This window comes from Clarias gariepinus, chromosome 15 (genome assembly GCF_024256425.1).
Source record: "Clarias gariepinus isolate MV-2021 ecotype Netherlands chromosome 15, CGAR_prim_01v2, whole genome shotgun sequence".
Classification (NCBI taxonomy): Eukaryota; Metazoa; Chordata; class Actinopteri; order Siluriformes; family Clariidae; genus Clarias; species Clarias gariepinus.
This window is the reverse complement of record NC_071114.1, coordinates 2,046,471-2,067,500: the sequence shown is the minus strand read 5'-3', so window position 1 is coordinate 2,067,500 and position 21,030 is coordinate 2,046,471. Positions and strand designations below refer to the sequence as shown.

General features: G+C 47.2%; 2 protein-coding genes across 2 annotated transcripts; one reads left to right on the top strand and one right to left on the bottom strand.

The window, feature by feature from the left end:
- Nucleotides 1-2,639: 2,639 nt before the first annotated feature.
- Nucleotides 2,640-9,484, bottom strand: mrpl21 (mitochondrial ribosomal protein L21). Its single transcript, XM_053512568.1, has 7 exons — nt 9,376-9,484; nt 7,667-7,727; nt 7,471-7,556; nt 5,131-5,294; nt 4,952-5,004; nt 4,333-4,436; nt 2,640-2,732 (listed from the first exon to the last, which is right to left on the bottom strand). The coding sequence occupies exons 1-7, from the start codon at nt 9,464-9,466 to the stop codon at nt 2,668-2,670; spliced, it is 624 nt and encodes a 207-aa protein (XP_053368543.1). The 5' UTR covers nt 9,467-9,484; the 3' UTR covers nt 2,640-2,667.
- Nucleotides 9,485-9,627: 143 nt separating this feature from the next.
- Nucleotides 9,628-20,830, top strand: slc38a7 (solute carrier family 38 member 7). The gene is made up of 12 exons (XM_053513925.1): nt 9,628-9,694; nt 10,659-11,148; nt 11,273-11,326; nt 12,361-12,505; nt 12,640-12,784; nt 12,933-13,031; nt 13,165-13,222; nt 14,194-14,308; nt 14,510-14,657; nt 14,856-15,055; nt 19,537-19,588; nt 19,744-20,830. Exons 2-12 carry the CDS (start codon nt 10,924-10,926, stop codon nt 19,847-19,849), a joined length of 1,347 nt encoding a protein of 448 aa, XP_053369900.1. The 5' UTR covers nt 9,628-9,694; nt 10,659-10,923; the 3' UTR covers nt 19,850-20,830.
- The last annotated feature ends 200 nt before the right edge of the window (nt 20,831-21,030 follow it).

Genomic DNA, 21,030 nt, shown 5'->3' with positions numbered 1-21,030 from the left:
TGTCAGAGTGTCTCACACACACACACACACACACACACACACACACTCCCGCCCACTTCCTCCCGCGCTGGTTCTCGGACTGAACCCAGTGTTAGTGCTGATGTAATGATCCTCCTGGTATAAATACAGAAGGTGTTTAAACACCACGAGGGGATGAGTCTCAGTCTCAGCTCTTACAGGGGGTTTATATCACAGACACACACACAGCGGACTGTTTCAGTGTCACCGTCAACAATAATCATTTAGAATGGCACTTTTATAAGCAAAAATGATCTGTAGTGTCCGTAACCATGTCACATTCATGTTGTAATATCCCAATTTAACATCCTATAATAATAATACACTTTTTCAGGTTTATGTCTTTTCAGGTGAAATCTAAACTGTCCAAGTTTCATCTAAATGATAATTAAGATAATTGAAAGATTTTAATAAAAAAAAAGTAACAGACACTAAAATATAAAAGGGCAGGAGTTTGTATTTAGTGTATTTAATGTATGTGTTTCTTTTTATCTGATAAAAATATAAACGTGTATGTGTGTTTACAAAACAATGAAGCATGGATCAGGAGATAAGAAGTTAAGTGTTATTTAAAAGCGTGTTCTATGACCCGGTCTGATAGTTCACCTTTTCACCACCTGTAGGTGAGACACGTTTCAGCACCAACACCGTCTTCTAGCTGTAACCTGTTAAAGACGTTCCATCCATCAGCTTCATTCAAATTACAACACGTTTGGTCTCGTTAATTTATTCATTCAGTACAAGTGAAAATAGTCCTCATGGGGACCGCCACACACCCAAAACTGCCATTCGGTCCCCACAAAGACACACAAGACCCTTTTCAGGCTTGAATGTCCCCATGTGCGGACGGGACATTTATTGTCCCTATATATCCCTGTACCATGCTAATATGAGGACATTTAGGTCTAAATGTTTCACCAAGTGTCTTGCTGGTTGAAGACATTGATTAAAGTCAGTAGAAATTGCAGTTTACACAACAGGAGAGTCTGGAGGACAATGACAAGTCTTGATTCAAACCTGCTAATTATTGAATTTCATTGTTTCAATCAGGTCCCTTATCCCCAGTGAAGGACAATCTTAATGCTTCACTAAGACATCTTGGACAAGTCTACGCTTCTAACTTTGTGGTAACAGTTTATTGAAGGCCCTTCTCTATTCCACCATGACTCCGCCCCAGTGCGCAAAAGGACTATAAAGACGCGGTGTGGTGAGTTCGGTGTAGAAGAACTCGACCGGCCCGAGCACAGAACCCTGAGACCTCAACCCCATCAAGCACCTTAGGGATGAACTGGAGCGGCGATTGTGAGCCAGACCTTCTCGTCCAACATCAGTGTCTGACCCCATAAACGCTCTACAGAATCAATGGACCTGAATTCAAATTCTATTTGTCACGTACACAGTAATACACAGTGAAATGCTTGGACAACTGCTCGTGACCTTAAAATAAAAGACTATGAATAAGAAATAAAAATGAAAAATAAAATAAAAGGTAAATTTAACTAAGAAAGTTAAAATAAAATAACTGTACAACAAAAATACACAACATAGAAAATATATAAAGAAATATAGAACAAAAAGAAAACAGCTGTACAAAGTAGGTATGGATTTATGTCGTTTTTGTGGAAATTCACACCGAAACACTCCATAGTCTTGTGGACGTCCTTCAGAAAAGAGTGGAAGCTGTTAGAGCTGCAAAATACAGACCGACTCCATATTGCAGTGTATGAATTATATGGACACAATGTGAGTGCAGGTGAGGGCAAATACTTTTGTCCATATATTAGTCCAGTAACGCAGTGGTTCTCAAACATTTTCTGTCATTCCCCACTTAAGGGGGTGGGTGAATCTTCAAGCCCCACTGGTCAACAAAGTGATAACGAAATCGGCCAAGTTTACTATTTATTAAAATATAAATTTATTAACCAATAAGATCAAATAGCACCAAGTTCAAAACAGATAAAATACATGTGTAACAAATGTATCCACTGACGTTATTACGCTCACTACATACAGCACAGTACAGTACAGTACTGACCCGGTTTGTGTCTGCGGTAAAGTTAGTTTTATATTCGCATCTCCGAATTCAATAGCTGCGTAAATAAACCCGTGAATAAGTTACCCAGATATATTTCCTCTCTACAGTGTCTTTAAGCTCCATCCGCCTTAAATTATACATGTTTAAAAGCATAAACACCATTATTCTCTACAGCGCAACGGATGATTTAGGGATCATCGTAATTTACTTGTATTTAATTTAATGCAATTTACTTGTATTAATGATCCATTTCTTTGCGTGTGATTGTTTAGTTTCGAGTGTCAGATCTTTATTGTCAATAAATAAAAGCATGAATTAGAATACAGTAAGTACTTTCCTATTATTTTCCACTAATTCCCACCTGTTCATTGCGCCCCACCTGTCATGTCTGTATTCACCACTAGTGGGGCGCCACACACTTTGAGAACCACGGGTATAATACCACACACACACACACACACACACCGTGCCCCCCCCCCCCCTAAAAAACACATCCTGTAATATCAGAGGCATTTCAGAGACTTTTATTAAATTACTTGACACTTGTTGCAGACACGACACACACTGTGTAACACACACGCAGGGGGCTGATGAGGACAGACGGACCGGGCGGGTCACAGGAGCGCAGGGGACACCTGGATGGAGTTGATCCGGAGGACCGTCTGTGGCTGAATGATGGCTGCACAGAGACACAAACACACAACACTCATTCTCATAGCAGGTCCAGTGTGTGTGTGTGTGTGTGTGTGTGTGTGTGTGTGTGTGTGTACACACTCGTACAGTATATATACACACCAAATGAAGTGCACAGTGTGTTAACTGCATACATAAATCATCCCAGTCTGCTGTGTGAGATGTTTAGACTTGTCCCTGAACGCTCTTAAACACTGTGTGATTCTCGCTGTGGGGACAAACTGGACAACAGGACGTCACGGGGGTTTAACTGACAGCGGGTGGCATCCTGAAGACGTCTTCCTCGGCACGAAAGGATATAACGTCAACCTCGCATGAAGACGAGGACGCACAGGTATATAACACATTACTCGATTACATACACGAGTCTCAGACATCACCAGGTTAACTGTCTCTGTGTGTGTGTGTGTGTGTGTGTGTGTGTGTGTGAGAGAGAGATAAAGGGGACAAAATGCTCAGCTGAGTGTTTTCATTGTCACACACACCTAATATGGCCGTGTCTGATGGAGAGAGAAATACCGAAGAGGTGAGACTGCAGATGTCAGTACTGATGCAGACACTCAGGAATCTCGCACCGTGCTCCTGAAGCCTAAGCCCCTCCCCCTTGTGAGGCCTAAGCCCCTCCCCTCGTGAAACAGAGCAGATACTTGGAGAACGTGGCAGGTCGTATTTCCTGCCGGAGCCGAGATGGCTTTCCTGTTTACTTTAAACCGATCGTCGGGGTAAATTTAGGTCGTCGGTGGAGTCTACAATGCAGACGTGCGCTCACACACACTGACGTCACCCCGGGCACGTGTCAGTGATGGGGTCTGTACGGGGGTTCAGTCAGCAGATAACAGCAGAGAAAGTTGACTCTACAGACACTTCATACACTCGAACATACACCGCTCCGGAAGTGATGGGGCTGTTTCACATAAGCCCCGCCCCCTGAGGGGAACAAAGAACCAATCGATAGCACGCTTACTTCACACTTAAGGAGGAGATACAAACTAAAATGTGTGTGAGGTTTGATGGATAAGTGGGCGTGGCGTTTTAAATATTGCAAAGCTCCGCCCCCTCCCCCTCCCCCCATGGGTCTTGACACAAACAAGTGTTGGAGACAGGAGGACTGTTTTCCCGAAGAGAAAAAGGAAAAAAAAAATCTGTTTCCCCAGTGAGAGACAGTGAGTGTCCCCGGGCCACAGATTCATCACCTGCACGTCACCAGTACAGGATTAATCACTAAACCACTCCAGGCCTGACGCACGGCTGACCATGTGACCTTTACACTACTGCAGGGACAATCAGGGAGTCACATGACACATGGTTCGGTCCTGAGGTCCAGTGATAAAGACGTCAGCTCAGTGAGAGCTAGACAGAGACCTGGACAGACCCAGCACGTCTCAGATAAAGACGTGTCCTGTGCTCCGGGCTCCGTTCTCTTTCTCTCTCTCTCTCACACACACACACACACACACACACACACACACACACACAGTAATGAGTTATTAAATATGCATGCGGCCGAGCAGCGAGTCGTAACGAGTCACATCCATTAAACCTGCAGGAGAACCCAAACCCAAACCCGAGTCTCACACACGACTCACTTCTCTTCTTCTGGAACCGGTGTCTCTTCCAAAACACCATGTGCACCATGGGCCAGGACTCGGTCTTCTCCAGCACCGTGGCCTCGACTCGCACCAGATCTCGCCTGGGTGTGAGAACAGCATGTACACACACACACACACACACACACACACACACAGAGAGAGAGAGAGAGAGAGAGAGAGAAATGAACACAGGCTTTTTGTGCGGCTCACACTGAAATATTCATGCAGGAGATCTCACACAGAAACGTTTCGTCTGTTTGGCTTCACGATTTACTGACGCAGCGTCTCCGTCTCACTCAGGAGTGGAGACAGAATCAAACACCTCGATTCCTCCTCTTATTATTATTATTATTATTATAAATGTCCTCTGCCGTAGAAGTCAGTTAAAATCTCAGTCGTCCAGTCTTTACCCTGAAGCTTCGTTTCATGCCCTCAGCTCTGTGCACTTTACCTTTTATGGAGTTTTGTGGGCGTCACTATGTGCAAATAAGCTCCACCTGTTTTTTTTTTTTGTTTTTTTTTTTTTTTTAAGTTTGCACTTTAAGAAATCATGTATGAGATCAGCACCGTCTTCTCTCCAACACACACACAGATATTTCAGCAGAATAAACGTCACCTGAGAAGAGGCTTCCCGATGAGTGTGAAATTTTCTCCTCCCACCAGCAGCACCTGTACAGACAGACAGAGAGAGAGAGAAAGAGAGGGAGAGAGAGAGAGAGAGAGAGAGAGAGAGGGGTTAGAAAGCAAACAGAGGTGAGACTCCATCACCTCCTGACCCGAGCTGAACTCCCTGACCTTCTCCAGCAGGATGCGATCTCCACACTCCGCGTCGATGTGGTTCTCGATCTGGATCAGGTCCTCATCAGTCACTTTCCACTGGCGACTGGCGAAATGGACGACCGCGAACAGACGCCCGTACTCTCGCTTCTCCAGCAGACTGTTCACCTTCTGCACCACCGCTACAGGACACAGGACACACACACACACACACATTATTTGTTTTAATTTAGACGATTATGGCTCGCAGCTCATGGAAATCAAAAATCAGCCTCTTCTCAAATCCTCTTTAACATGAATTACTGCATGAGTGGGCGTGGCATGGAGGAGATCAGCCTGAGGCGCTGCTGAAGTGCAGCTTGCTTTAATATCGGCCTTCAGGACTGTTGACTTGTGTTTCTCTCATCTTCCTCTTAACAATACCTCAGAGATGCTCTATAGCGCTCAGGTCAGTGAACCAGGCTCAGTAACATCAGTGGTAGTTTTGACTTGATGTGGATCAAAACCAGCAGATGACACGGGAACCCAAATCATCATCGACTGGAGACTTCACTCTGGACTTCAAACAACTTGAGATTCTGGAAGCTTGATTTCTAAAAGCAACGCTCCAGTTCTTCTTCACTGACGCTGTTGGCCACGTCTGTGTGCTGGCTCTCGATGTACTCACTCCAGCCTCACTCCACTCCATGTGAAGCGCTACAAATTTCTCTTCCTCCCACACTGTTCCCATTCAGTCCCATGAATACACTTCAGTTCAGAACATTTCAGATTCAGTCCTGCGTACTGAGAGCAGCGAGTAACTACAGCCACGACCTCCTGTAGCTTATCGTCTATGTGGAAGAGGCTGATCATCATCTCCTGGATGTCAAGTCTGCCAAGTCAGCAAATTTAGTATTCTACTATTTTGAGATACTGGATTTTTTTTTTTCATGAGCTGTAAGCCGTCATCCTTAAAAAAAAATAAAAAATTAAAAAGCTTAAAACATTTCACTTTATGTGTAAGGAATCTGGAACACATGATGGTTCGCCAACGATTAGTTAATCATTAATTATTAACGTTAACAACACACAACCCCAGGGAATTAGGGTAGAAATTCATAATGCAAAAAACTAGACTACAGACTAGAACTGCAAGTGCGCCCTCTAGTGGTGTAGAAGTTAATGTACATGTGAGCTACTGAGAAATATGACGCGAAACAAACCATTTAGAACTGATAAATTCTGAACAGATTAATAATTAATCATTATTACTCATTAGTGTGAATACATCTTAATTATTTTATAATGTATTTCTCCACAGTGCAGGAGTACGGTCTTAAACCTAAATAATTAAATGTTTAAACGCATTACTCTATATAATTAATTAGGAATAAGTGTGTGAGGGATGAAAGGAGTCCAAACAGACTGATCACAGGACCATGAAACAACACAGCGAGTCTCACACACACACACACACACACACACACACACACACACAACACAATATTGCTTATTAGCACAATTACACAAGCGATGTCCTGCTCCAGTGAAACCCAGATAAACAATTTGAATGAAACAGACGTCACAGGACCAGCGGTGCTCGTGTCCGCGTCTCCATCAGATCTCCATCTAATCACGTGACTAACGCCGCGCATCTCCTCACGCTGCTCTCTATACACTGTCTTCATCCCATGTTGGAAGAAACACCACAAACACATCAAGAACAGGGACGCATCTGACTTCTCAGGCTCTTCTATTATTTATTCATTCTTGTGTGTGTAAGATGAGTATAACACACACACACACACACACACACACACACCGTGCTCAGTGCGACACGTCAGAGATGACTGATCCCTCTGCAGACGGAGACTCGGCTCCCTGACGCCCCGATGCTGTGTTACGGTCCTCATCAGGCAGTGTGTTAGTGAGGAGGCGTGTAATAAATCCACAGGAGCGCGCGTGTGTGTGTGTGTGTGTCAGGCAGCTGCCCGAGGACGAGAGTTAATCGCTCTGGCAGGAGATGTGAAGCTCGTTACACTGCAGTACGTCATACAGCCTGAGGCCGAGAGCAGAGGAACAAAGATCTGACTCCCTGACGTCATCATCATGGGCGGGGACGGGGGAGTGGGCGGGGACGGGGAGGTGGGCGGGGACGGGGAGGTGGGCGGGGACAGGTTCAGACTTACAGTATACTGAGGCTGAGGACACATCACCATGATCACCTCCTCTAACATCTGTTGGTCATCAGTGTCTAATGAACTGAACACCTACAACCTCCCATGAGTGCATAAGTATTGGCCCTGCTCGTGGTTAGAGATTAATCAGTCTTCATGCATTAACAGCTGAGAAACAGATAAAACAATGAGATCAGCATGCCTTGGTGCTTCTGTTCTTCTTCCTCTCGGACATACGGGGGCAACTCGGGCCACGGCGGTCTGGACAGAGACGTCTCCGGGACAAAACTGAGAAAGAGAACACGCATGGAGGTGTGTTATACACAATCATCATCATCATCATCATGTTTCCTGTTTTAAACAAACACAAGGTACACATTACAGTGAATAAGAGATACCTGTGAGGAGCAGCGGTGCTCAGGTCCCTCTGACAGTGTGTGAGGAGCTGAGCTGTACATCCTGGAACACACACACACACACACACACACACACACACAGAGAGCACTCAGTCTCATTAGGTTACCCTGGGTCATTACTGACATCATAATGGGTCTGGCTCCATCACACAAAACCTCTCTCAGTCACCGCCAGCACACACACACACACACACACACACACACACACACACACACACACACACATAAAGGATAAAAGAAAGCGGGACATGCTTCCCTCTCGGTCTGTTTTCAGCACTTCCTGTCTCATGTATTCAATTTTATTTGTATAGCGCTTTTAACAATTGTCATTGCCGCAAAGCAGCTGTACACAGTCAAAAGAATTATTTAAGTGTGTATGGAATGTGAGTGTGTGTGAATCAAAATGATCAGATCGTCCCTAATGAACGAGCCGAGGGTGACGGTGCTGAGGGAAAAACTCCCTGAGATGGTAATAGGAAGAAACCTTGAGAGGAACCAGACTCAACAGGGAACCCATCCTCATCTGGGTGATAACAGTAAGCAGTAAATGATCTGCACTCATACAGTGTGTAGGGTGGGAGGCAGTTCAACTATAATAGCTGATGTTAATTGATGTTAATATGGAGTCCAGGTAGTTATTGAAGACCCAGGTAGACTTCCTACTACATTTTCTAATCTGTGAAGAAGAATAGCGTGATCAATGGTGTCAAAAGCTGCACTGAGGTCGAGTAATACAAGCATAGTTACACAACCCTGATCAGAGGCCAATAGAATGTCATTTACTACTTTAACGAGCGCTGTCTCTGTACTGTGATGAGGCCTAAATCCTGACTGATACAGTTCATGTATGCCATTTCTATGTATATATGAGCATAGCTGCTCCGCTACTATCTTTTCCAGGATCTTAGAGATAAAGGGGAGGTTTGATATTGGTCTGTAACTGGACAGCTGACAGGGGTCGAGGTCAGGTTTCTTAATTATTGGTTTGATAACTGCTAATTTAAAAGATTTTGGAACATAACCAATGCTGAGTGAAGAATTAATTATTCTCAACAGTGGTTCTGTTATTGCTGGTACTATCTGTTTAAGAAAATGTGTCGGTACAGGATCTAATATACAGGTAGTTGTCAGTAGTTTTTAACACACACACACACACACACACACACACACACATATATATATATATAAATAAACTACTGAACGTATCTAATAAACACTGAAACACTGAGTAACTCGTGACCCCCCCCCCCCCCCCCCTCTCTCTCTCTCTCTCTCTCTCTCTCTCTCTCTCTCTCTCTCCCCTCCTGTCCGGTAGGGGGCGATAATACACCCGCTCTACACACAGACTCAACACTACAGAGAGTGAAGAAGCGATAATCTCACACTGATACATCTTTCGTTTGTTTTTATACCTGTGGTATAAAAACATTAAATATACTGTTAATTTTAAAACGTGACACTTGACAAACCATGCTTTTCTTAGGGTGCCAATACTTTCGGCCCGGCCCAGGAGACCCGTTATACCTTCATGAGGGCTTAAACACTAAACCATTAAACATGAGGAACCTCACAGGACAGACCGGAAGTGCAGCTTCTACCGCATTATTCCTCCCTCGGTTTAGTTAAACACACAGTAACATTAAACCATTAAACCGTTTATTTCATGTATTGAACTAATAAAAGTCACCTACGTGTGTGTTGTGCGCGCGCGGGCTGTAAACACGCCGTGACTCTGTAACACACGCGCAGGACTCCGTGACCGCTCCGCAAACCGGCCGCCATTTTACTTTCCCCATGACCTGTGAACCGGAAGTACAACGCGCAGCCGGACTACAGAACTACAACATCCATCGCGCGCGGAGGCTAGAGATCACCTGACTGCTGCACGTGACACAGGCGGTAGTCCTAGCCACAAACTCATGAACGGTGTGTGTGTGTGTGTGTGTGTGTGTGAGGGAGAGACAGAGAGAGTGTGTGTGTGAGAGAGATCTCTACAGCCTCGGTGTACAGGTGAGTGTGTGTGTGTGTGAGGGAGAGAGAGTGAGTGTGTGTGTGTGTGTGAGGGAGAGAGAGTGAGTGTGTGTGTGTGTGAGAGAGACAGAGTGAGTGTGTGTGTGTATGTGTTGTGATGTTGGTCAGATGTTGGTTAGAATGGTGTGTTATTGATTAGACACAGTGTTGGACTCAGTCAGGTGGTGTCTCTACACACACACACACACACACTTAATCCCAGTGTAAAGTGTAAGAGGACAGGGGGACAGACCTGTGGAGGTGGAGGTGGTACAGGTCGGGTGTGAATACTTTTGACATGTGCAGTGTGTTTAAGGAAGAGGCTTGTTCGTGTGTGTGTGTGTGTGTGTGTGTGAGAGAGAGAGAGAATCTCACACAGGTGTGTTAATGAGCTTTTAGGTGCTATGACGCCTCTCTCTCACACACACACACACACACACACACACACACACACACACACACATTAGTACATTAGACCCTCTTATCCAGAGCGACTTACGTTTTTATCTCATTACACATCTGAGCAGTTGAGGGTTAAGGGCCGCGATCAAGGGCCCAACAGTGGTGACCAGGTGGTTGTGGGGTTTGAACCTGGGATCTTCAGAACCGTAGTCCAATGCCTTAACCACTGACCCCGTACACACACACACACACACACACACACACACACAGCTCCTACTCTCAGAGCATCAGAGCAGTTGTCCCCGGTGTGAGGAGAGCGCCACCACACTGTCACCACACGTCACTGCGCGTCACTGCGGCTCTCACTTCCCGTCTCTTTATGATGAGGCAGCAGCTTTCACTCTGTGTTAAAGTCCACACTGAGCTGAGCAGACAGAACGAAAGAACAGTCATGTGATCAAACCATGTGATGAGTGTCTGGTCACACACACACACACACACACACACACACACACACAGCATGATAGTGGAAGTTTTGATCATTATTCTCATTTTTCTGTAGGAGTCGAGTCGAGTCAGGCGCCGGAGACTGACCGCTTCTTCTTCACCCAGGGCTGAGTGTGTGTGAGTGTGTGTGAGTGTGTGTGAGTGTGTGTGAGTGTGTGTGAGTGTGTGTGAGTGTGTGTGAGTGTGTGTGAGTGTATGTGTGTGTTACAGTGAAGGAAGACCTGCATGGCATTGTCCTGCCCTATTTTAAACACACCATTACCCTGTGTGTGTGAGTGTGAGTGTGTGTATGTGTGTGAGAGTGTGTGTGTGAGTGAGACATGGCTGTGAACTCTGAGCCGAGTGATTGGGGCTACAGCGCGGATCCTGACGAGGAGACGGTCCTGGTAGCGCCACACCCCGGGGCGGAGCAGACTCGGGGCCGGACCTCGCCGTACGCCGCCGTGTTCATCGTGGTGAACGCCGCCCTGGGGGCGGGGCTTCTTAATTTCCCTGCTGCGTTCTACATGGCTGGAGGTGTAGTAGCTGGAGTAGTGCTGCAGATGGTGAGACACACACACACACACACACACACACAGACACGTATTAAAAGGGCGACGCCTCCTGTAAAGAGATTAAACACAGTAATTGAATTTAACATTAATCAAAATTATCTTTTATTTACTGCAGTGTTTATTGATCTTCATCATCACAGGCCTGGTGATACTCGCTTATTGTTCTCAGGTGAGCGCACACACACACACACACACACACACACACACACACGCACACACACACGCACACACACACGCACACGCACACACACACACACACACGCACACACACACGCACACACACACACACGCACACACACATGTTAACCCTGGAGTCTGGAGGTGTGAGGACACTTTTTCGGCTCAGTGTTATTTTACTGCCATCTTTTCTGCTGCTGTAAGTGTGTGTGTGTAAAGTGTGTGTGTGTGTGTGTAAAGTGTGTGTGTGTGTAAAGTGTGTGAGGATGTTTTCCGGCTAAACGCTGGAACAGTAATAAAGAAGACGAGAATCCTGATGGACTGAGCAGTGCAGCACACAGACCTCTGGACTGGATCAGAGGAGGAGACGGTCTACAGGATCACTGTCCTCTCACATCCAGCTCATGAGTCAGGGACAACAGAGTCTCTCTCTCTCTCTCTGTCCCTCTCTCTCTCTGTCCCTCTCTCTCTCTCTCTCTCTCTGTCCCTCTCTCTCTGTCTCTCTCTCTATCTGTCTCTCTTCCCCTCTCTCTGTCCCTCTCTCTGTCCCTCTCTCCCTGTCCCTCTCTCTATCTGTCTCTCTTCCCCTCTCTCTGTCCCTCTCTCTGTCCCTCTCTCTCTCGCTCTGTCCCTCTTTGTCCCTCTCTCTGTCTCTCTCTTCCCCTCTCTCTGTCCCTCTCTCTGTCCCTCTCTCTCTCTCTCTCTGTCCCTCTCTCTCTCTCGCTCTGTCCCTCTTTGTCCCTCTCTCTGTCTCTCTCTTCCCCTCTCTCTGTGCAGAATGAGGAAATATGCAGATTTACAGAATCAAAAATATATTTGTTTCAGCCGTTCTCTCCTATAAATTGATCGTGGTGGCGGTGTCTGCTCCTCCCTCCCTGACCTCCTGTCTCACAGAGGAACTCCTTCAGCACTTCTGGTGTATAAATGTGACCTGTCGTGTTGGTGATTGGGGTCGTGACGTCCCTCCCGTTCCCTCTCCAGACGCTCTAACTCCTCTAACTCCTCCCTCTGCTTCTGGTTCTTCAGGTGAGTAACGAGGTGACGTATCAGGAGGTGGTCCGCGCCGTGTGTGGGAAAGTCCTGGGGATCGTGTGTGAGATCGCCATCGCTGTCTACACCTTCGGCACGTGCATCGCCTTCCTCATCATCATCGGAGACCAGCTGGACAAGCGTGAGTCCCGCGCACTAGAGCTCCCGCGATATCACTTCTAAACAATCAGACACCAGGCCGTAATGGGGGGTGTGTGTTGGGGTGTGTGTGATGTGTGTGTGTGTGTGATGTGTCTCTCTCGGCTGTGTGTTCAGTGATTAACGCGATCGCTCACGAGGCGGACGGTTCAGTCAGCTCTCACTGGTACACAGACCGCAAGTTCACCATCAGCGTCATGTCTGTGCTCATCATCCTCCCTCTGTCCATCCCCAAGGAGATCAGCTTCCAGAAATACGCCAGGTACACACACACACACACACACACACACACACACACACACTGTCTGTCTGATCTGTCTGTCTGACGTGTGTGTGTGTGTGTGTGTGTGTGTGTTATGTCTGTATAAGTAAATGCCCTGATTAAGAGTGTGATCTGTGTTCCTGTGTAGTACCTTCAGCGTGGTCGGTACCTGGTACGTCACCGTCATCATCATCATCAGGTACATCTGGCCCGACCCGGAGGTCTCACCTGGACTCGTCCCCACCAGGTCGGTGCTTCACTTCCTGCAGCTCCTCTCTGCTGTCCAGGAGATCTGACATGTTCATGTGCTGAGACCGCTCTCTGTGTGTGTGTGTGTGTGTGTGTGTGTGTGTGTGTGTGTGTGTGTGTGCCTCCCTCAGTCCTGAGTCCTGGACCGCCGTGTTCAACGCCATGCCCACGATCTGCTTCGGGTTCCAGGTGTGTGTTTAAGTGTGTGTGGTTATATAGAGTGACACACTGATGTCGTTAACAGTTTGTGTTTGTAGAAACATTTAAAAGGTTAAAGCTATAAAAAAAAAAGGGAAATGTTTTTAATTAAATAATTTATGGTGTAAGGTTCATTTTTCATGGTGTTTTTTTTATTAGATTATTTATGGAGTGGAGTAATGATGAGTTTTATTCCTGTGTGTTGAGGCCTGTGTGTTGTCTTTCCCGCAGCTCTCTGTTTGCTCTCGGCCCTTTCCCGCAGCTCTCTGTTTGCTCTCGGCCCTTTCCCGCAGCTCTCTGTTTGCTCTCGGCCCTTTCTTGCAGCTCTCTGTTTGCTCTCGGCCCTTTCCCGCAGCTCTCTGTTTGCTCTCGGCCCTTTCCCGCAGCTCTCTGTTTGCTCTCGGCCCTTTCCCGCAGCTCTCTGTTTGCTCTCGGCCCTTTCCCGCAGCTCTCTGTTTGCTCTCGGCCCTTTCCCGCAGCTCTCTGTTTGCTCTCGGCCCTTTCCCGCAGCTCTCTGTTTGCTCTCGGCCCTTTCCCGCAGCTCTCTGTTTGCTCTCGGCCCTTTCTTGCAGCTCTCTGTTTGCTCTCGGCCCTTTCTTGCAGCTCTCTGTTTGCTCTCGGCCCTTTCTTGCAGCTCTCTGTTTGCTCTCGGCCCTTTCTTGCAGCTCTCTGTTTGCTCTCGGCCCTTTCCCGCAGCTCTCTGTTTGCTCTCGGCCCTTTCTTGCAGCTCTCTGTTTGCTCTCGGCCCTTTCTTGCAGCTCTCTGTTTGCTCTCGGCCCTTTCTTGCAGCTCTCTGTTTGCTCTCGGCCCTTTCCCGCAGCTCCTAAATGTAATTAAGGACAGAATTAGAGTTGCGCTGGAGGTTCCTGCGTCTGTGCTCCTGTGGATGGCGCTGTGGTGTATAATGTGGAGCAGAGTGTTAATGTATAACTCGTCTGTCTGTCTGTCTGTCTGTCTCTCAGTGTCATGTGAGCAGTGTTCCGGTGTTTAACAGTATGAAGAACGCGACTCTCCGGCCATGGGGGGGCGTAGTCACACTCAGCATGATCATCTGTCTGTTCGTCTACACAGGGACAGGTGTGTATCAGACACACATAAACCTCCACCTGATGACATCACATCCTGTCTGAGACAAGAACCGATAACTCTATTTCTCTCTCCCTCCCTCTGTCCCCCCCTCTCTCTGTCCCCCTCTCTCTCTGTCCCTTTCCCCCCCTCTCTCTGTCCCCCTCTCTCTCTGTCCCTTTCTCTCTTTCCCTCTGTCTCCCCGCCCCTCAGGTGTGTGTGGTTTTCTCTCTTTCGGTTCCACGGTGAGTCAGGACGTGCTGATGTCGTACCCGTCCGACGACGTGGCCGTGGCCATCGCCCGAGCCTTCATCATCATCAGCGTGGTCACGTCATATCCCATACTGCACTTCTGTGGGAGGTGAGGGACTCTGGGGGACACGGGGGGAGAGGACGGAGACTAACAGTGAAGGATAGATAAATATATAAACAGTTTGAGGAGAATGCTGGCTGGCTGGCTGGATGTGTGTGTGTGTGTGTGTATACTGGTATTAAGTGGTCTCTGCTTTGTCCTTGTTTTGTGTGTGTGTGTGTGTGTGTGTGTGTGTGTGTGTGTTAGAGCCGTGTTGGAGGGATTGTGGCTGCGCTTTAACGGGACAGACGTGGACACAGACGTGGTGAGAGAGCGCAGACGGCGTGTGCTGTACACACTCGTCTGGTTCTTCCTCACACTCGTCCTCGCTCTCACCATCCCAGACATCGGGCGTGTCATCTCACTCATCGGCGGCCTCGCTGCCTGCTTCATCTTCGTCTTCCCAGGTAGTGTCTGTGTGTGTGTCTGTGTGTGTCTGTGTGTGTGTGTGTGTGTCTGTGTGTGTGTGTGTGAGTAACAGTAAAGACCAGGAGAGGGAGAAAGAGTGACAGCGGGTAACATCTGTACAGGCACATTTGGTACATCTGCCCTGACTTGCACACTCATCCACACACACCTACTCACTACACTCCAACACACTCCAACACACTCCAACACACTCCAACACACTCCAACACACTCCTACACACTCTTACACACTCCAACACACTCCAACACACTCCTACACACTCCTACACACTCCAACACTCTTCAACACACACCTACTTACTCCTACACACTACACTACGCTCCAACACACTCCTACACACTCTTACACACACCTACTCACTCCAACACACTCCAACACACTCCTACACACTACACTACACCACAACACGCCCCAACACGCCCCAACACGCCCCAACACACACCTACTCACTCCAACACACACCTACTCACTCCTACACACTACACTACGCTCCAACACGCTCCAACACGTTCCAACACGTTCCAACACACTCCAACACACTCCTACACACTCTTACACACTACACTACGCTCCAACACGCTCCAACACGCTCCAACACGCTCCAACACGCTCCTACACGCTCCTACACGCTCCTACACACTCCAACACACTACACTACGCTCCTACACACTCCTACACGCTCCTACACGCTCCTACACACTCCTACACACTCCTACACACTCCTACACACTCCAACACACTCCTACACTCTTCAACACACTCCAACACACTTTAACACACTCCAACACACTCCAACACACTCCTACACACTTCAACACACTCCTACTCACTCTAACACACACCTACTCACTCCTACACACTACACTACGCTCCAACACGCTCCTACACGCTCCTACACGCTCCAACACACTCCAACACACTCCAACACACTCCAACACACTCCTACACTCTTCAACACACTCCAACACACTCCAACACACTTTAACACACTCCAACACACTCCAACACACTCCTACACACTTCAACACACTCCTACTCACTCTAACACACACCTACTCACTCCTACTCACTCCTACACACTACACTACGCTCCTACACGCTCCTACACGCTCCAACACACTCCAACACACTCCAACACACTCCTACACTCTTCAACACACTCCAACACACTCCAACACACTTTAACACACTCCAACACACTCCAACACACTCCTACACACTTCAACACACTCCTACTCACTCTAACACACACCTACTCACTCCTACACACTACACTACGCTCCAACACACTCCTACACACTCTTACACACACCTACTCACACCTACTCACTCCAACACACTCCAACACACTCCTACACACTACACTACGCTCCAACACACTCCTACACACTCTTAAACACACCTACTCACACCTACTCACTCCAACACACTCCAACACACTCCTACACACTACACTACGCTCCAACACACTCCTACACACTCTTACACACACCTACTCACACCTACTCACTCCAACACACTCCAACACACTCCTACACACTACACTACACCCCAACACGCCCCAACACAGACCTACTCACTCCTACACACTACACTACGCTCCAACACGCTCCAACACACTCCTACACACTCTTACACACACCTACTTACTCCAACACACTCCTACACACTCCTACACACTCCTACACACTCCTACACACTCCAACACTCTTCAACACTCTTCAACACACTCCAACACACACCTACTTACTCCTACACACTACACTACGCTCCAACACACTCTTACACACTCTTACACACACCTACTCACACCTACTCACTCCAACACACTCCAACACACTCCTACACACTACACTACACCCCAACACGCCCCAACACGCCCCAACACACACCTACTCACTCCAACACACACCTACTCACTCCAACACACACCTACTCACTCCAACACACACCTACTCACTCCTACACACTACACTACGCTCCAACACGCTCCAACACGTTCCAACACACTCCTACACACTCTTACACACTACACTACGCTCAAACACGCTCCAACACGCTCCAACACGCTCCAACACGCTCCAACACGCTCCAACACGCTCCTACACGCTCCTACACGCTCCTACACGCTCCAACACACTCCAACACACTCCAACACACTCCAACACACTCCAACACACTCCTACTCACTCTAACACACACCTACTCACTCCTACACACTACACTACGCTCCAACACACTCCTACACACTCCTACACACTTCAACACACTCCTACTCACTCTAACACACACCTACTCACTCCTACACACTACACTACGCTCCAACACACTCCAACACACTCCAACACACTCCAACACACTCCAACACACTCCTACACACTACACTACACCCCAACACGCCCCAACACACACCTACTCACTCCTACACACTACACTACGCTCCAACACGCTCCAACACACTCCTACACACTCTTACACACACCTACTCACTCCAACTCACTCCAACACACACCTACACACTCCTACACACTACACTACGCTCCAACACGCTCCTACACACTCCTACACACTACACTACACTACACTCCTACACACTCTTACACACTCTTACACACTACACTACACTCCTACACACTACACTACCCTCCTACACACACCTACTCACTCCAACACACACCTACTCACTCCAACACACTCCAACTCACTCCAACACACACCTACACATTCCTACACACCTCAACACACTCCTACACGCTCCTACACACTCCAACACACTCCAACACACACCTCCCCTCATCACCCCTACACACTTCAGTACACTCCGCCACACTCCTACTCAGTTCAGTACATTAGAACACACTCCTACACACACACACACACACACACACACACACACACACACACACACACACTCCTACTCAGTCCAGTACATTAGAACACACTCCCATACACACACACACACACACACACACACACTCCTACTCAGTCCAGTACATTAGAACACACTCCCATATATCACACACACACACACACACACACACACACACACACACACACACACACACTCCTACTTAGTCCAGTACATTAGAAAACACTCCCATACACTCACACACACTCACACACTCCTACTCACTCCAACAGACTGGATACGGGGATGAAAGATCAAAGACGTGGTTAAACACAGGAATAAACGTGTGACATAAGAGACCAGAGGAACATTATTTATGAAGTACGTCAGTGACGATGTTTGGGCTGGTGAGATTAAACAACAACAACAACAACAGAAGTATGTGCTAACTGTCCTGGCTTGGCAGAGCGCTCCTGGTTCTCTTACGCTCTGAAGACATCGCGGGGGACATGCTCGAAATGTAAAACTGTTTATGAGGTTAAACCTCCTCAGATATTTCATGGCTTGGATGGACTCGTACACCAGAATCACCTAACAGACTCCAGGGGCAAAGGTCAGCTGAAGGATCTCTTCAGCAGGCCGCTCATAAACCTTTTAACTTTAACATGAGACGACTAAATCCTCAGGAGTCATGATTTAGAGGAATTCAAGCCACCTGGTTCTGAACCAGAAACTCATTCATCAGATCCACGTTTACGTTGAAGGAAGTGTCTGAAGTCACAGCTTCCTGTTAGACAGAGGAACTGGAATAGCTGAATCAACAGCCAGCGCAGCCAGAGCCTGTAAAAGTGATGAAGACCACAACACCGCTGAGATACAAGAGGAACGATCCATCAGACACCAGACTGTGGTAATGATCTACAGTATCGTCATGAGTGCTGAGTAACGGACAAGGAGCAGGCATCCAGAGACGCTCATGTCTGCGTGATTAGCTACAGACAGACGAGCGGGCAGGCGGACAGACGGACAGACGGGCAGACAGACAGACGGGCAGACAGACAGACGGGCAGACAGACAGACAGACTTGTTCAAGTAAAAACGGGAGAAAAATGTAACGTGAAATACACTCCAGATTATTAATAGTGTTAACAGCTGACTGTCTCATAACACACACTCACATAGAGCATGTTATTCCACTGTAAAGTCTCTGTAGGCTACAGCATTGTCACAGTATCTCAACACACACACACACACACACACACACACAACGTCTATATTAACAGGAATAACAGAGATAACACAGATGCTGCAGTTCAGCGTAACTCGAGTGTTAGAGGAGTGTAGTCAGATGTAGTGTGTGTGTGTGTGTGTGTGTGTGTGTGTGTGTGTGTGTGTGTACCAAAGATGTTGAGCTTTGAGGCGCTGGAGGGGAAGCGAGTAAAAGCATGTCCACCAGGGGGCAGTGCTGCATGAGTTGGACCAGCATTTTACAGAAAAGCCTGCGTGGTTTGTCTCACTGTCAATGTAATGTTTGTTATTTTATTTTTCTTTTATAACCTGTGCATCATGTTTTGTGGATGTTTTGTGATAAACGTGTGTTTCGTCTTCAGGTTTGTGTCTGATTGAGGCCAAGATCTCCGAGCACGACGCGAGATCAGTCAGGTACGTCAGTCACTCTACTGTATCGGAGAACAACTCATAAAGCATGATGCTTGAGTTTATAAATTCTGATGATGTTTGATTTCATTGAAGATTAAGTATTGGCACTCGTCATCGTTCACACACTCGTGGTTCTGTCCCTCTCCGTGTCTGTGCAGCTGGCACGCGCTGGTGATTTACGGAGTCCTCATGGTCACGATCGGCGCTTTCATCTTCGGCCAGTCGACCACCAACGCCATCTACAGGGACATCATTAACCACTGAGACAGCTCGGGCAGCCGGGAGTGACTCGTTACTGTGGAGGAGCTGCTCTTACACACACACACACACACACACACACACACACACACACACACACACACACACATACAGAGAACTTTAGGATTCTGATGTCTTATAACCCCTGATAGACTGTGTAGCATGCAGCATGACGCCTCCTACTGTAACTGTGGGGAACTCTGTAGCATCCAGTAACACTACACACACACACACACACACACACACGTGTACGGGTTTATTAGTTCAACTTTAATTTGCATGTCCATCTTCAATGATCATCTTTTTTTCCCCAAAGTTCTAATCATTTCTTTAGCACTTTATTCCTAATTACATTCCCGTCACCGTTACGTCGTTCATTTGGGAGAATTTTAAAAAATCTACCGCTTTAGGGACGTTTTAGAGAAGATGTGCAGTTTTTAACGGTTTATTCCCAAATCCTTGGTGCGTGTAGTCAGGGCTGGTAGTTATTTTAGGTAACTAAGGCTAGCTAGCTCTAAACGATTAAAAGTTAAAGAACAGTTTGATAATATTGTGGTATTAAAAAGGGCTAGCTGGCTAACGTTACACACTGGGGTCACTGTAGTTACCCAGATATCATTTATCATTAGTAGTTTAATCTCACATTTGTACATGAAGTAATAATCTGATGATGAGAGAGAACTCGCACACAGTCTCTCTGATCTCAGCGACGCAGGAGTCAGTACTGTTTCAGCTGTACATGTCTGAGGTTTACACTTTTATATGGTTAATGCATGTGCAGCTCTACAGTGTCATCACGCTGTCGAACCCCACCGACGGGGCAGGACACACACACGCGGCCGGGTACTTCCTCTCGGGTTTGATTTTGAGAGAACCGGTGTAGGGTTCTTCAGTGTGACGAGGTGCAGGATGTTTATCAGCACACGTCTCTTCATGGACTGTTTTTTTTTATCTTTATTTGAACTCAATAAAAGGAATCTATGTGAAAACTGTACTGTACACACTGTAATTATGTAAAGGACATGTTTACTGAGGAAGGGAACGTGTAAGACTTACACTTCCTCTTTACTACAGTAGTGTAACCCCCCCCAACACACACACACACTGTGTCACTAAATATAGTCAATGAAGATATGTTGTTAAATGACATCATACACTCATTAGCATATTGATATACAGATATACTG